Genomic DNA, 16150 nt, shown 5'->3' on the forward strand with positions numbered 1-16150 from the left:
CACAAACGACAGCTCACAACTCAGGTCAAAATTAAGCCCCACAATATCTAAATTGGTACACAAAGAGGTTGCCTGTGATTGGTCAAAACCACGATATTTAAGGGTTTAACACATGCACACACACACACACACACGAGCCAATAAGTTTATTTTGGATTGCCAATAAAATTTCGTGTTCCATGACTTTTGGTATGACAGTACATTTTTGGTATGTACACATTAAAAAAAAAAGTGGTAAATGTCAAGTTTAAACGATTATTCTCTTGTAAGCTAATTGTTTTTACTCTTTTTTTACTACATCGTACAATAGAGTTTAATAGTTGACAATAATGTAACACATCTCAACTTTTCATCATCGTTAAAGTCTAAACTACAATTAACTTTGTAATTGAGGGGCTATGGAAAATCCCAAAAATGAAGCTCCAGCTCCAACAAAGAGTTGAAGCAGTGTTCATGAAAAAGAAGAAAAATAAATCACAAGACATCATTAGTGCACAGATTTAAAAAAAACTTAAGATGGAAAAAAACAAAAAAACAATCTATGTCAGCAGCAGATACCAGTAATATAAATAATTTGTTGTCTTCATAACTTCATAATGGTGTCAGTGTGGGGCAATTAACATTTTGTTTATGGTTGTCACTGGAAACGGTGTCACGCAAATGCATTTGAAAAGTTTATTGGAGTTCAAGAAGAGACCGAGGGTGCCGTGCATCGGGGGTTCAAGATGATTGCAAAGTTTTCAATCCACGTTTTACGTGCCATTTCAATATAAACCCTGTGAGTTGATATTTAATGGGTTTATATGCCGATTCGAGATTAGATGTTCAGGATACAACAGGCCTCTCTGATGGATCTGATTCGGTCGGAGTTGACGACCGAGTCTCGGAGGTCGAGCCGGCAGCAGGCGGCTGGACCAACACCTGGTCCACGAGCCCAAACTCCTGTGCTTCAGTTGGACTCATATAACGGTCCCTCTCCATAGTGGATTCTGGGGTTAGAAAAAGGCCATAAAATTCAATGACATCGATTTTTTTCACAACAACAAAGTCAATAGACCAAAAATTCATTCCCCTTCTGTCTGCAAATGAGTAAAACTAAAGTAAAAATTAAAGTTTTTGTTTAATAATGATATTCTTTTTAAATGCAAATGTAATCGACCGGCCTCTAATAAGGCAATTACATGAGCAATGTTTCGGATGGAGGCAAATTATAAAGGTCATAAGGATATCATGCGGTACGGCAACACGACTACCCTGCAGCCATAATCGTAAAGTGAGTTTAGCTTTTTGTGTATTCTTAGAGTGATCTCGGCTCAAGGAACTTAAACATTATATATATATATATATATATACCTCATGCAGGATGAGGGTACATCAGTGCACTTTGCTTGACCATTAATTACAAGGATGTTAGAAAGTAATGGACAAATCAATATGGTATATGGGTTTTGAACATGTGATTTCAGTATCAAGAGGTATATGGGATTTGATGAGAATGCCAAAGGAAACGTTCTTTTCCAGTTGCAAACAGTTATGGTCGCGAGTTATCACTGCCGTTCACCTTATGCGTTGACAATTATTGTTAAATCTGCTGCTCGAATAGTGAATGCAGCTGGGTTTTTCAGGAAACATATTTACAGTGAAAATAAATGGAATAATAATAATAATAATAACAACCATAAAATATGCACAAAACACCGTTCATGAGAGCATTGTATCTTAAAAAAAAAAGGAAAATATAATTTGACACAGATGAGTCGACGGATACGCCTCCACTCGCATGAGGCCAAGCCACTGTTACGTTTGATCACAAGTAAAGGTCACATGAGAGAGTGCGAGGGAGAAAAAGAGATAAGTAGAAGAGAGAAAACATCAGATGCTTCTAACTTCAAAGGTTAAAGGTCATCAGATGCTTCAAGGTTAAATAAACATCAAGGATCCCGTACCCTTGACGTTTAACCTTTGTAATTTTTTGAATTCCAAGCACCACTCATTCCCACCACCCATCCTCCTGCCAGACCCATGTCAATATAAAATGAGCCGAGCTAGAGTTTTGTAGAAAAACTTCAAACACACTGAATCTGCCACGATTTATTTTTGTCGAGGCCTTAGAATATGGCTCCTGGATTGAAGTGAAGAGAAGGACCAAAGATCGTGTGCTTACTCTCACAATCAATAACTTCAGCAAACACCTGAGGCCAACAATGAGAATTTCAACAAGCTAAAACCGATTACTCTGCCCTTTTGTCCATCGTGTTAGGTAAACAGTATTCATATTCTGTTCCGCCAGACGGCTGGCAGGTTTAGTACTGCCGAAGCAGTTTCTTGGCAAGCGTTATGCTGGGTGGTTTGCCGTTGCCTTCCCAGCTGTAGTTAGGGAAGGAATTAATTAATGGTGCTGGCGATAGCTCGCCTACTCTTCGCGAAGGACACTGTGGGATCTTTAAAGTCTACTAACTAATGACGGCAGACAAGAAGCCCAGTATAATGTCCATCTGAAGGACGGCACACACATTGATGAATGACCCAGCCTGTAAAGCACCAGGATGACAGTTTATAACTGGGCTAACATTCAAACCAAGGTGTACACACCTCTGGGCCATCCTGCCAGACCTATAAAAGTATAGGCAGTCATATATCATTGCAGTCCGTTGAATACTATATGGCTAATGGGAAGGAAATATCACATGACAAGCATATATAAATCAAAGTATTAGCTTGTGTTGGCTCTTCCATGTGGCAGATTGCACACCGACTTCAGCAGAAGCTGTTGCTAGACTGAGGAGGATATTTGAAACTGTATTGTTGAAAATAGACGTGATCGAAGAAGTAAACCTCCCTGAAAGTGATGGTAAGTACCGCAGGGTACGTTATCCAGTAGAGATTTTGCGAATTACCGAACTGAAAGCACAGGTGTTAATGCTTCTTCAACAACAGAAAGATACACGTTAACACAAAGTGGTCTCAATGGAAGTGTAGCTGCCAAAAAACCTTTTCTGAGGAGAGGCAACCAAACAAAAAGGCTGGAATATGTAGCAAAGATGCAACAGTAAAATGATCAAACCTGGAAGAAGGTGCTCTTTACAGATCAGTTATAGTGTGAACTGTTAAGCAATAATCAATGGCGGTTTGTTCGAAGGTGGACTGGGAAGCGGTTATAACAGTCTGTGTACAACAGCTACAGTGAAGGCTGGTGGTGGATCAATACATGTGTGGGGCTGCATCTCAGCCAAGGGTGCCGGTGCATAAGACGTATATAAGGCTTATACTGTACGTACTCTGGGTGGGCTTATACACCGGTATCGATGGTACAGTTTATGCACAGGTATTTACGGTACAGCCTATACACAGGTATTTAGGGTGCAGCTTATACACGGTGTTTTTAGCCGCGTCGCAGACGCTGGTCATAGAGTGCCCTCTGCTGTTGTTGTTGTTGTTCTTCTTGTTCTTCTTCTTGTTCTTGTTCTTGCAGAGAAGACAAAACCTCAAAGCTCCACCCATTCTGGGAACCATAGCTCCGCCCATTCTGGGAGAGGCTTCATATAAACAAATATCCACCATTTTATTAACTCGCATAGCTTTGAGGCCTGTTTTGTAGGCCCGTGGTGTCTTCCTCTCTCACACAGTTTTATTTCAAATCAAATTCGATATATCATTTCATTTTTCACAGTCGCTAACATAGTTTTAGACTCGGTTGAAAAAAAACGGGAAGAAAATCCGATGAAAGTTGCCCTTTATAGAACGAAATGAATTCTCAAAGGCCTGTAACTTCAAGTCCATTGAGATATATTTTTTTAAAATCGCGGCATGGTCAGTCATACACCGCCCGAAATAAGAGATGGGAAAATGCCGAGATATATATATATTTTGTTTAAATCGCAGCATGGTCAGTCATACACCGCCCGAAATAACAGACGGGAAAATGCCGAGATATATTAAAAATTCGTCCATTTGATGACAATCGTCACGATGAAATATTTAATTTATACGTCGTCACAATAATGTGGAGAGAGGAGCATAGCTTCGTTCACGTGTCGCCACACACGGGAAATTGCCGAGATATATATTTTTTAAATCGCGGCATGGTCAGTCATACACCGCCTGAAATAACAGACGGGAAAATGCCGAGATATATTAAAAATTCGTCGCCACACACGGGAAATTGCCCAGATATATTTTCACTTTGCACAAAAATAACATCAAGTAATCGAATCAATAGGAATGTCCTGTGCCTATAACATCGACGTTATAGGCACAGCTGCATCTAGGTATTGTGTAACATCGACGCGGCTTTTGTTTTAATTAAAACTTTTTGTACTTGTTACAGTAAGCCTTATTACAGTATCCTGTAGCTTTATTAAAACCAGGAAAACCATAAGTTTGGCTACTCATTTATATGTTTATGGCGGTTTGATGCAGACGAGCATGCTGTAGTTATTTACTGTACGCTACGTTATAAGGAATGTTGCACGATTTTAAACGAGTATGTTTTCTAACAAAACAATGTTAACCGGAACGACGTTAAGCGAGGACTTAACTGTATTTGGAACAATATTCCAGTCATACATTAATAAACTCTATCGGAGCATGAAAACATGCTGTGCCTTTCATTGTAATCTGTCTTAAAGGGGATCACCAAACGCACAGATCAACTCGACGCTAATCTATCCCATGATAGCTTACAAAATAGATATGATGTGTCCCTCTCCGATTTATAAAGTGCGTAATTTTGCGATGAAAAGTTAAAATCTTCTTCACAATTAGCCGTGACGTCGCACCAGGAAGTCGATCGCCATATCCGTACTGTCTACGGGTTACACCGTAGTACGGTTTAGCTCAAAGCACTAAGAATTATTAGAAATTAATAATATTATTATTATTATTATTTTCTATTAATTTTTTTAATTAAATTTTTTTATATTATAAAAAATAATTTTTTTATTATTATAATAAGAAAATTAATAAATTATAATTTTCAAATTTCTACAAATATGCGTGGTCGATGCCTTCTTGGTGGTTGTAGTAATACAAACCGTGATGGTTTCATGTGACACCAATGGCCGAAAGATCTGAAGGTTGCCAGAAATTGGATGAGGTTTGTCTGAAATACCCGAGTGTGGATCGGGCCTACAAAACATTCGGTTTTGTGTTCGGAACATTTTACAGAGCACTGTTATGAAACAGGTGGCAAGGATCTTGTGGTTATCTGCCATGATTTACAGAGGATGCCCCCACGATTAAGTGGAAGAAACAAGCCATTGCTCAAAACTAACACCATCTCTAACAAACTACCAGCATATGGACACGGGTGATTTGAGTGGTGAATCAAACACCTGTGTTGGCCAGATGGCGATCAAACTCACCTTGCCACCACCCCTTTCGACTTCCCCACTGGAGTGGAACATCGACACAGACACGACACAGCACGTACAAGGCGGTGGGGACACAACACAGCACGTCCATAGACACAAATGGCATCCCGGGAAAGTATGAAACGGAACGATCCTGGAACATACAGGATACCGGGTAAACTTGCTACGGTGGGACAAAGGATTCGTCGCCAATTTGGTTGGCGGTGTCCCCAGTGCCGTGCTGTGTCGTGTCCATACTGTGCCGTGTTGTATTTCTTCTGGAGTATTATAACTGATTTATCAATCAATACACAATCCCTGTCGTGAACATGCGACTGCCGTTTTCATCTTCACGACTAGCATTGCCATCATGAACACGATCTTTGTCTGAATCGCTCGCACAAGGCTCGAAACGATATAGCTCCATAATTCTAAAAGTGTTTCCATCACTAATTTTTTCTCCAATAGTTTCTTCAAAATCCCATTGATCAGTTTCAACATACTGAGAACAGTCAGATTTGCTAATGAGGGTGGAATCAGCATCGGAATCCGAGCTCGACATGCACAGTTCTCTAAGTACAGCAGCCATTTGGATCAAGGTGAGATCATAGTGTGATGTCACTGGCGAAATAAAAAATCGACATGCCAGGGCAATCAAAAATCGACACTTTTTATCACTTTGTGATTGGCGAAAGTTCAAAATTTTTGTCCCTTCAAATTAGACCATGATTAAGGATTTTCAATGTTTTTCAGAATTATTATTTTTTGCATATGGGTTCCCCCTTTAAATGTGCGTTTATGGAGTCCAATAGGCCATCAGGCACAAACAAGGTTAGGTGGGAGAGGCACTGACTTCCACCCTCAAGATCGCCTCTTCCCTTTTCCCCCGCCTAGCCCCTCCCAACCACCAGCACCATATGGGGGAAAGGTCAATGATGCTCCATCCAAAACTTTGCCCCGTGCCAATAGCAGCTGAGTGGGGAATGAGCTGGTGAGGTCACGGCTGCAGGTGGGACAGTGTGTGGGGGGGAGGAGGGGGGGAGCTATAAATAGGGCTGACACAATCAGAGCAGAGAGAGAAGCATCCTGAGCTGATGAAGGAAGCAGCGCTCAGGCCACAGGCCACAGCAGGATTCCTCCCCAAACTGATGCAGCTCCAGCCACCCCCCCCCCCCCCCACCTCCCATGGCCATGCCCACCTTCTCCTCTCGAGATGGAATCGGGCAGCCGCACAAACTGTTTCCCAGCCGGGAAGGGCATAGAGGTAACACTCGATGTGTCAGGGTATTTCAGTCTCATCATCTATTGTCATCTTTGCTCATGTGGTATGTGTGAGGACCTAAAGACTTTGGTAATTAAAGAATCTGCCGTTTGGCCTGGGGCACGTATTTGAATAGTTTGGTTTAACATTGTATTGGATCTCGTTTGTATTCCAACCCTTTTGTCAAATACATTATAAAAAACACTTGGTGTCTGAGTGCATTCCTGTGTCTCTGATCGCTGTTAGAATTATACACGGCCATTAAAACCCAGATTGAGTGCATGCGATTAAGCACCCAGTACGAAGCCCAATCATGTTTCCTGAACCTCAGAGGTAGTCTACACCAAGCTAGACACACACGTCGATGACGTGGCAACAAAATTGGACATACTGCTGGTCGTCGTGGCCAGATGTTCTGCTCACGTAACCGATACCTGACAGTTCTGGCACTGATTGTTCACAAGCCAGGGATGCGGCGAGCTGTCAAATTTGCTGCCTGGAACAGATTGCCATGGTGCACTAACCGGATATGGTTCTCCTGCCAACGTGACGTCACGTGGTCGCCCAGATCATGGATGGTGTATGATGTACACAGTTTGTCGATAACGTCTCCAGAGTGACTGTATGGTGTTCCGATGACAACAAAACACTAGCCACAACATTTTGTGGCATTCCTGTCTCAAACATGTCAATAGCACGTCGACGTTCATTTTCGGAAAGGTGCGGCATCACATTTACGACGTTTAGACATCAATAAAAATGTTTTTCACAGCTGGGATGGTTCGCCAAATCATGCTGTATTGCAATTTGCTGAGTACCACGTGTATCACTGTCACGTGATTCAGTACACGTGCATGGCAATATGTATGTGCAGTGCACAGTATGCACATGCAAATTCCGGATATTCACAGGTAAACTGGGAACCAAAGCGACTTTGGGGAAAATGGAAAGATTCTCTTTGTGGCAACTATGCTCAACGGTTTTAACAAACACTTGGAAACAACTGCCCAATACTCCAATGACAGGGTAAAAAGGTGGTGAGTGTGCACAGTGCAAGAAGACTGTGGAAAATGGTACATTTTCAGTTTGCCATTTATTTACTACTTTATGGGCATATATACACAAAACAAATCGTAGGCCTCATTACAGACGCCAATGCGGAATGCAATTACTGCGTACCGAATGAACTTACCAATGACGTGCAAAGGCTGGTTTGTATGCTTGGTGTAAAGAGCATTAATCTGACGTTTCAGGGTCAGAATCTCTTCGGCTTGGATAGCAATATCCGTGGCCTGACCCTGTGCAGATTTGGCAAAACAATAAGAACATCATGAGTGTGCTAAACAAAAACAGTGAGATGTAGATAGATGTAACAAGGAGTGAAACAACATGCTTGCAGACAATATAAGAACAACTGTTACCCTGGTCCCTCCGGAAGGCTGGTGCAACATAATGCGAGCATTAGGCAGGGCATGTCGGCGCCCATGTGTTCCCGCGGTGAGGAGCAAAGAGCCTATTGAGGCAGCGAGACCCACGCACCATGTGCATATGGGGCACAGTACATACTGCATGGTGTCATATATGGCCAGACCTGAGGTCACCACACCACCTGCAATGTCACACACTTGTTTGTGCCTTTTCCTACAAAATAATTTCGTGGACAGGTGAATACATTTCTCATCAATTGTGCAGTTTGATGTACAAACACAGTTTGACGTACATGATAAGGTAGTTCTAATTTTTAAAGACGCCAAGATTGCTTAAAGCTGTCCACATAACAATTGGTTTACAAGAGATGCAGTTCAATTTGAAATATTTATTGGATGTGACTTCTTGTATATAAAATTTCTGGGAAGGCAATGGCAAACCACGCAAACAATGCTCGCCAAGAAACTGCTTTGGGAACGCAGATGCTCTGTAACAGAGTATGATTCATCAGAATCTTCGTCTTCTTCAACAGCCACAGTTATTCCTACTTCTCGTAGCAGGGGAAGCTTGACCCAAGTGTTTCACAAACCGGCTGGCCAGGCCTGACGACCGACTAAGGTTAGGGCAGCAATTTGGCATTTGACCATGGCGCAGGCAATAGCTCGCCTACTCTTCGCAAAGGACATCGTGGGATCTGAAGCCTCCACCAACTAATGCTGGCAGAGATGCCCGGTTTAACATCCATCCGAGGCACGGCGCACACGCTAATGGCTCACTCTGCCTGTGAAACACCGAGATGACAGTTTATAGCTGGGCCGAGATTCAAACCCAGGCTAGATAGTCGAGTGTGAGTTTGGCTAGGTCATGCTGCCAGCCTTAAAATGTTACAATGATTAAAAAGTTAGAGGAAAGAGGATAAAAAGCTTGAAAACCGATTGTCTGCAATTCATTCGTGAGCATACCTGGACTGTTTATATACATATGGATTGGTTTTTGGTTGCTTTCAGATTGTAAGAAGAGGAGTTGAGCCACCACGAGTGATGCTACTTGATCATCTATCTGCAGGAAAGACATTTACATAGTTATAATCGAGATAATCTAAACTTAAAACATTTTCAGTTAATTTTTTTTTTTTTAACAACAAAGATGCAGTATAGCAAGACACCGGTTTACATTGGGGATGCATTCCAAAAAAGTGCGATGAATATCACCAAGGACATAAATCAAAGCAATTATTCTCATAACAATTGATGGTAGAAGCTGGAGATGCATTCCTGACGTCACCACTTCACGTATTATATTTAGCTTTTTATCCCGCACACGCGAAGTGAAAAGTGGCATTAAGCAATTGATTCACTTGTGCCTGTCTGTCTGTCTAAAAGGTCAGTTTATGATCGAGGAACAGCTCAATTTCAATTTAATGTTATATTTACCTCCGCCACCGCAAGTGGATGGAGGTTATGTTTTCATCCCTGTAGGTTTGTCTGTCCATCTGTGAACAGGATATCTCAAAAAGTTGTGGACGGATTCCGACGAAAATTGGCACAGATGAAGTGTATGCGACAAGGACGAAATGATTAGATTTTGGTGAAGATCTGAATATGGATTCGGATACGAGAATTATTTAATTTCTAAGTGATTCTTCACCATTGAGAGATTGGGCAAAAAGCGATAGATAATATGATATTTAAAAAAAGTTATGAACGAGTTATGAATAAACTTGGTGGACGAGTTGTTTAGGTTACAAGAACAAGCCGATTAGATTTTGGTTCAGGTCCGAATCCAGATCCGGCCTATGAGTGGGATAAAAAACATAAACCGTTCAGCCTGGCGGAGGTCTGCGCTCTACCGAGTGCCGTCCTAGTTTGAACATGAATCGGAACACAAATTGGAAAACGAGCCTGGAGTTTAGCAGTACTTTGCCACTGAAATGGGCCCGATCGCACATGCATAAAGAGGAGCGATTTTTTTTATTTTTTGCTCTGTCTACTTATTTGGCAGTCAAACAAAATAGAAAATCATTCCAACAGGAAACTTGCTGTTTTTAAGAACGTCATAAAGGACACAAAGTACAGGCATGAAGAACTAATGCAACATGTTAAATAAGGTGGTGTACATTGTACAAGATGCTGCATCAACGGCGGTAAACTTACAATTTTTCCTACAATCTTTAAAATCTTTATTTTATTTCAAATGAATTATATACTTGAACACAGAACAAATTGCCTTTTTGGCATTTTCAAAAACCCTTCCGTTGAGCAGCATTTGGACAAAATATAAAGGCATTTTACATCATCAAGACCAATAACATTTGCGGCTCATAGACCCCACTCATGTCCTTATTTATCAAGACAGTGTGGGGTAAGTTGTTCTATGAACTTTCTAGATACCTATGGTATTACCCTCTTTTGATTAATGACAGTTCTATTCAAGTACACATACGTATTAATTTTTTTTTTACCAGACATGTTTAATTAAAAATAAACCTCTTCTGGAAGCGGTCGAAGTTGGTGGTACCTCTTCTTCTTCCTCATCCTTCAATGAACGTCAGCATTTTTAAAGATGGTATGCATTTTAGTCGGAGGAAAACCTAATAACCCGGCAACATCAACGGCACGTTCACCAGCATCCATTCGACGAAAAACACCAAATTTCACTTCTAAGGTAACACGTTTGCCATGCCTCTTAGCCACTCTACAGTAAAGTACATTTATTTGTGTGACACGCAAAGCACAGTAGTTATTTCGGTGATTTTGCGATATCCAGATTTGGTACTTTAGCGATGTAATCTGGCATCATTATCAGTCTTGTAAGTTCTGAAAACGTTCGAGAATAAAAGGTATGGTTTTTAAAATGATGTAAGTGGGAGTTTATGCGATGCAAATCAGGTAATGGTATTAATAACGTGAGGACGTATTTGCGAAACGACGCAAAAAAGGGGAGACGTAAATCGGGGTATTACTGTACAGCTTAAGTGCAAAATATGCTGTGACACATTCATAATAATAATAACATAAACAACAATAATTTTCTTTCTCCATAATACGCTCGGTGAGGACATGGACGCACAACGGCCTATGACTGCAGCCAGTAATTGAGATCATTTACTATTTCTACTTTAACAGCCACAATGATTTCCATTTTCTTGTGAGGTTCGGCAAGAGGAAATTTTGGGTCTTTAAAGAACTGGCTGGCCAAGGCAGATGTTTGCCTGGAACGGATTTGGATAGGAATTGGGATTTGTCCCAGGGTGCTGGCTATAACTTATCTAATCTGTGCAAATCACACAGTGGGATCCTTAACATCCACTGGCTAATTCTAGCAGACGGGACACCCAGCTTAATGTCAAACCAAAGACCGGCGCACTTTCTGATACAATGCCTGCCTGTGAAACTCCAATATGACAATTTATAGTTAGGTTGGGAATCAAACCCAGACTCAACAGCCCAAAAGTAAGTGTGCTACTTCTGCCACATCCTTTAGGAGCAATCATTCATCATCAAACTCCTTAAAATAGCTGTTCTTTTTAAAGCCAATTCCACTTGGAGAAGCAAACTCACAAATCAGATTAAATAAAAAGCAGGTGAGTGAAAGGCATGTTCAGTACCGGTTATATTCCATATGCACTGGCATATCACGTACAGACCAAACTAAATGAGGTGGGAAAATGGTCTCACCCTGAAAGTCGTTAATGATCCAGTTGGGTTTATGCGTAGTCCTGATGTATAAAAGTTCAAAATAACCAATACATTTGTGTTGCCCTATGCCATCACAATTATCAAAATCTTAACTGCATTTCCTGCAACAAAAACGAAATTTAACGTTTCTTGGGAACATAAAGACTCGAGAGGCATCCTCCAGAGCAGACCACGACTTGAGTTTAGGCTCACATGCTCCTCACCGGGCCCATAACACAGATGATGCGTTCACGAAGTAACCTGGAATAGATGTCATAAGCTCGTTCTCCGCGTCCCTGTAACACACAGAACATCCGAGGATAATCAAAGCACAAGCTGACCATACTCACAATGGATATGCTTCAACAACGTAATTCATCTAAGGTAACCTCTCAATTTAATGGCAATCATCATCACAAATTACTCAAGATGCAAGATTATTTTTTTGGCTTTTAATAATCGAGTTTTTATTTTCCAAAATAAAGAAACTGGTATTAAAAGCCGATTTTTATTGTAAAATGTTTGTTACCTTAGATGAATCACAAAAGTTATCACAAAGCCGATTTTTATTGTAAAATGTTTGTTCAATAACTCACCGTTTGTTCAATAACGATGGGGACGAGGGGCACAGAAAGGTGGGATGAGGTAGACAAAGGCTGCCCTCCATGGCAGTCCAGTGATAACCGACACTGTTTTCTGTACCTCACAAACTGGCAAAAAGATAGAGAACAGGTTTAAATCATTATGACAATCTTCATTATCAATTATATCGTTTGCCACAAACAATTCTTTTCATTCAAATTTTCTTTTTTTTTCTTTTTTCTTTTTGAAAAAAGTGCAAAATAGGTGCAACAAGTGCAAAGTGCTCTTTTCAACAAAGTGCTCTGCAACAAGTGCAAAGTGCTCTTTTCAACAAAGTGCTCTGCAACAAGTGCTCTTTTCAACAAAGTGCTCTGCAACAAGTGCTCTTTTCAACAAGTGCAAAATAGGCTTTTGCAGAAGTAGCTTGTGCTATAATGAATATAGTGAAATAAAACACAGGTGATTCTTCTATCATATGGCCAGCAGGCCTTACTCATCTCACCTGTTGTACAGATTTAAGAAGAAATGCACTCAGTAGAGCTCATACCCACGCCAGTTTGAATAGTTTATGTTTTGTATCCCACTGATAGGCCGGATATGATTCCGGACCTTTACCAATATGTAATTGGTTTGTTCTTGTCACCTACCAACTTATCGACCAAGTTTCGGCCGAATCCGTCCACAACTTTTTGATTTACCATGTTATATATGGTTTTTGGCCCCATAATCCAATGGTGAAGAATCACTTAATAAGTAAAAAACTTGGAGTGTCCGGATCTTCACCAACATTAAATAAATTCGTCCTTGTCACACACCCAACCTGCCCATCATGTTTCGTCCGAATCCGTCCATAACCTTTTGAGATATCCTGCTCACAGACAGACAAATAGACAGGGGTGAAAACATAACCGCCGTCTCGGAAATGAGCCAAGGCAGTAATGCTTGGCATTAAATTATTGTTGCATGATTTCCAACAAATGTGTACAATACATTATAGCACAAAAATGTGGAAAAGATCAAACAATTACTGAAACCTGGGCACATCGCTCGGTCATCTTTTTTTTTTGGTATACAGAATCGACGTTCATGTAAGAGCTAGCACATTGAACATGACAACATGCACAGACACATAAAACATAAAATGAAGGGAGCGGGAGACAAGGGGGGGAAGGAGAGGGAAGAACACAAGCTCAACAGTAGAGAACAAGGACGTTGGTAGATCTGTGGAAGGGTGAGGCTGGGGAGGACGAAGGGGTACACGGTATAAAGCAAATGAACACAACTCGGAATTTCAGGAAAGAAGTTGGGGATTGAAAAGGCGGATTTGGGGTGTTTTAACGGGGGTAGAAAAGATCACGGTTTTGGATGGGGGAAGATAATAGATGGTGGTTAACATCTGTTTTAAAGACTTGGAGGGAGGAGAGGGATTGAATGGAGTGTGGGAGTTTGTTCCAGAGGCGGGAGAAAAGAGGAATGAAGGAGTGAAGGTGAGCAGAGAGTCTTGATTTTGGCAGTTTAACCATAAGAGGGTTGCTGGCAGATCTTGTGCGACCTGTAGGAATATTTGGGAGACACAGCACAGACAGAGCTGGGGGAGCAAAGCCAGAGAGGAGTTGGTAGACAGAAAGACCACCAACCTGCCTGCGGTGGGAGAGAGAAAGGCTCTCAGAATCGGCTTCATCGCGGGAGATTCCAATGATTTTAAATGCTTTGGTTTCAACCGCGTGAAGCCGAGCTAGGTGAGGCAGGAGCACCAGCCCAGAGGGGAGAGCAGTATTCCATTGAGCTGCGGATGAAAGCTTTGTATGTGGCGAGGAGCTCAGAAGTGCCCAGAAAGGACTTTGCACGATGGAGGATGCACAGTCGGTGACTCGCTTTGGAGGCCAGCTTGGGAATGTGGTTTTCCCAGGAAAGATCATGGCATCTGCGTCAAGATGACAACTGGTATGTGAGGAACACTGTTGAGGCAAAATGTACCCATAAAGCCATGAGACCGAATACTGGTGACGTATCTGGCACGTTAAAAATGCAGTTGCTGTTCCGAACATTCAATCAAAGCAAACACGCGCACGCACGCACACACACACACACACACACACACACACACACACACACACACACACACACACACACACACACACACACACACACACACACACACACACACACGACTAAAACATGCAAATAACCACGAGGTAATCAGTTTCAACTTGTTGTTGGGTGTCGAGTTTACATTTTAATGATTCCTTCAAGTACTCGCTCATCAAACCTTGAAATGGTATGCAATATGCACCATGCTGTCCTGTTTGGAGAACATGGCCACAATGACCGTTCCAACTAAACAGCTGCTTATCTCCCTTTGTACATTGCTATCTACAGGGTGAGTCATAAATCCCAGGACACGGTTTTCATGTCTTATACAAGATTTGTTTATATCATGTATTTATACTGTTTTTTTTTTTCAGATGGCATACACCAAGATATCCATTTACAGTGGAAGAGAGGCTGGTAGCAGTGGTGTGGTACCACGAGAGGAGAAACACAAACAAGACGATGAAACAGGTGCAAGAAGACTTTGAGGAGCGTTTTAGAAAGCCAGCAACATGAAATCTTCATCTTTGGGGGAAAAAAAGGCATTTCAGACTGGAAGTGTACTCGACAGCAAGTGCCGCGGACGATCAAAAATTCGTGATTTGGGAATTCAGAACATTAAAACATCCGTTCTCAGATCTCCGAAAAAATCATTACGGAAACGTTCTGCAGAGTTGGGCGTTTCGTATTCATCGTTACGTCACAAAATGAAAGAAGACCTTCACATGAAGCCATAGAAACCAATTGTGATTTGTAAATCGTCAGATGCAGATCATGAAAACAGGTTGACATCTTGTGACAGACTGAGCATTTTGATGCAATTCATAAAAGATCAAAGGTCATGTTTAGTGATGTGTGTTTTACCACAGTTCATCTCCACACAACGTTTACTTTTGGAGTGAAGGTAATCCACATTATGTTGAAGAAGTAGAAGACCATCCAGCACATGTTATGCCTTATGGTTTGGGCGGCGTTATCTGCCCACCACCTCAATGGTCCTAACTTTTTTGATGCGTCGGTCAACCAGCAGTCCAGCAATCATATTTGGAAAAGTTGGAAAATTACCTGAACTTGAACGACGTGGACCACGCCATGAGATGTCCAGTAGGATGGGGCACCTGTGCATCATGCATGTGTGGTAAGAATTTACCTCAATAAAATTTTTCCCAACCGTTGGATTGGCAGGTCTTCGCCAACATTTATGTGACCACCGCGCACTCCTGACCGACTTTATAACGATATAGTCGACTATAAGTATAATTGACGATATAAATTATAGCCAAGATAGCCGACTTAAAGTTAACCGTTAACGCGAAAATGGGTCCTGTCCGCAAGGTGAAAATAACAAGATAGAATTCATATCACAGAAATACAAAAATGATACCGTACCTGCAAGCCTCGTCTCATAGCCGAAGATAACATTTTTGTCCAAAAAAAAACAACCACTTATTGCCTGATACCTCGACTAGTTTCGGCCTTGGCTTATGATGAAACATGCGATTCTGTTAAACGTAAAAATGCAATATTTTCAGTGAGTTTCTCTCGTTTCAAGATCCTTTTATCGAACATATAATATGGCAAGCATAACAATATGTATTCTGATTTTATTCCGGTTTAAACACGAACCGGATGAAGAAAAAAAGAGAAGGCGGAACACCTTCCAAACTGATATATTCATCATATAAAGCTTAATCCCCATCTTCTTCTTCTTCAGGACAGAATCGACAACGGACTCTTCCAGCCCATGACGAAGATGAGCG

General features: G+C 41.4%; 1 protein-coding gene across 1 annotated transcript; it reads right to left on the bottom strand.

Annotated features, from left to right (window-relative positions):
• Nucleotides 1-131: 131 nt before the first annotated feature.
• On the bottom strand, nt 132-16012 carry CLPP (caseinolytic mitochondrial matrix peptidase proteolytic subunit). Its single transcript, XM_068107778.2, has 7 exons — nt 15780-16012; nt 12314-12427; nt 11942-12013; nt 9003-9099; nt 8034-8221; nt 7805-7910; nt 132-989 (listed from the first exon to the last, which is right to left on the bottom strand). Exons 1-7 carry the CDS (start codon nt 15810-15812, stop codon nt 826-828), a joined length of 774 nt encoding a protein of 257 aa, XP_067963879.1. The 5' UTR covers nt 15813-16012; the 3' UTR covers nt 132-825.
• Nucleotides 16013-16150: the final 138 nt, after the last annotated feature.

The sequence above is a fragment of the Myxine glutinosa genome, chromosome 2 (assembly GCF_964187855.1).
Source record: "Myxine glutinosa chromosome 2, kmMyxGlut1.1, whole genome shotgun sequence".
Taxonomy (NCBI): domain Eukaryota; kingdom Metazoa; phylum Chordata; class Myxini; order Myxiniformes; family Myxinidae; genus Myxine; species Myxine glutinosa.

Excerpts from the sequence above, each read along its gene's own strand:
- CLPP (XM_068107778.2), bottom strand. The coding sequence starts at position 15,812 with ATGTTATCTTCGGCTATGAGACGAGGCTTGCAG. Across the intron at positions 9,100-11,941 it reads TCATCTGTGTTATGGGCCCG|ATAGATGATCAAGTAGCATC; the intron begins GTGAGGAGCATG and ends TCTTTCCTGCAG. Across the intron at positions 990-7,804 it reads CCAGCCTTTGCACGTCATTG|AATCCACTATGGAGAGGGAC; the intron begins GTAAGTTCATTC and ends TTCTAACCCCAG.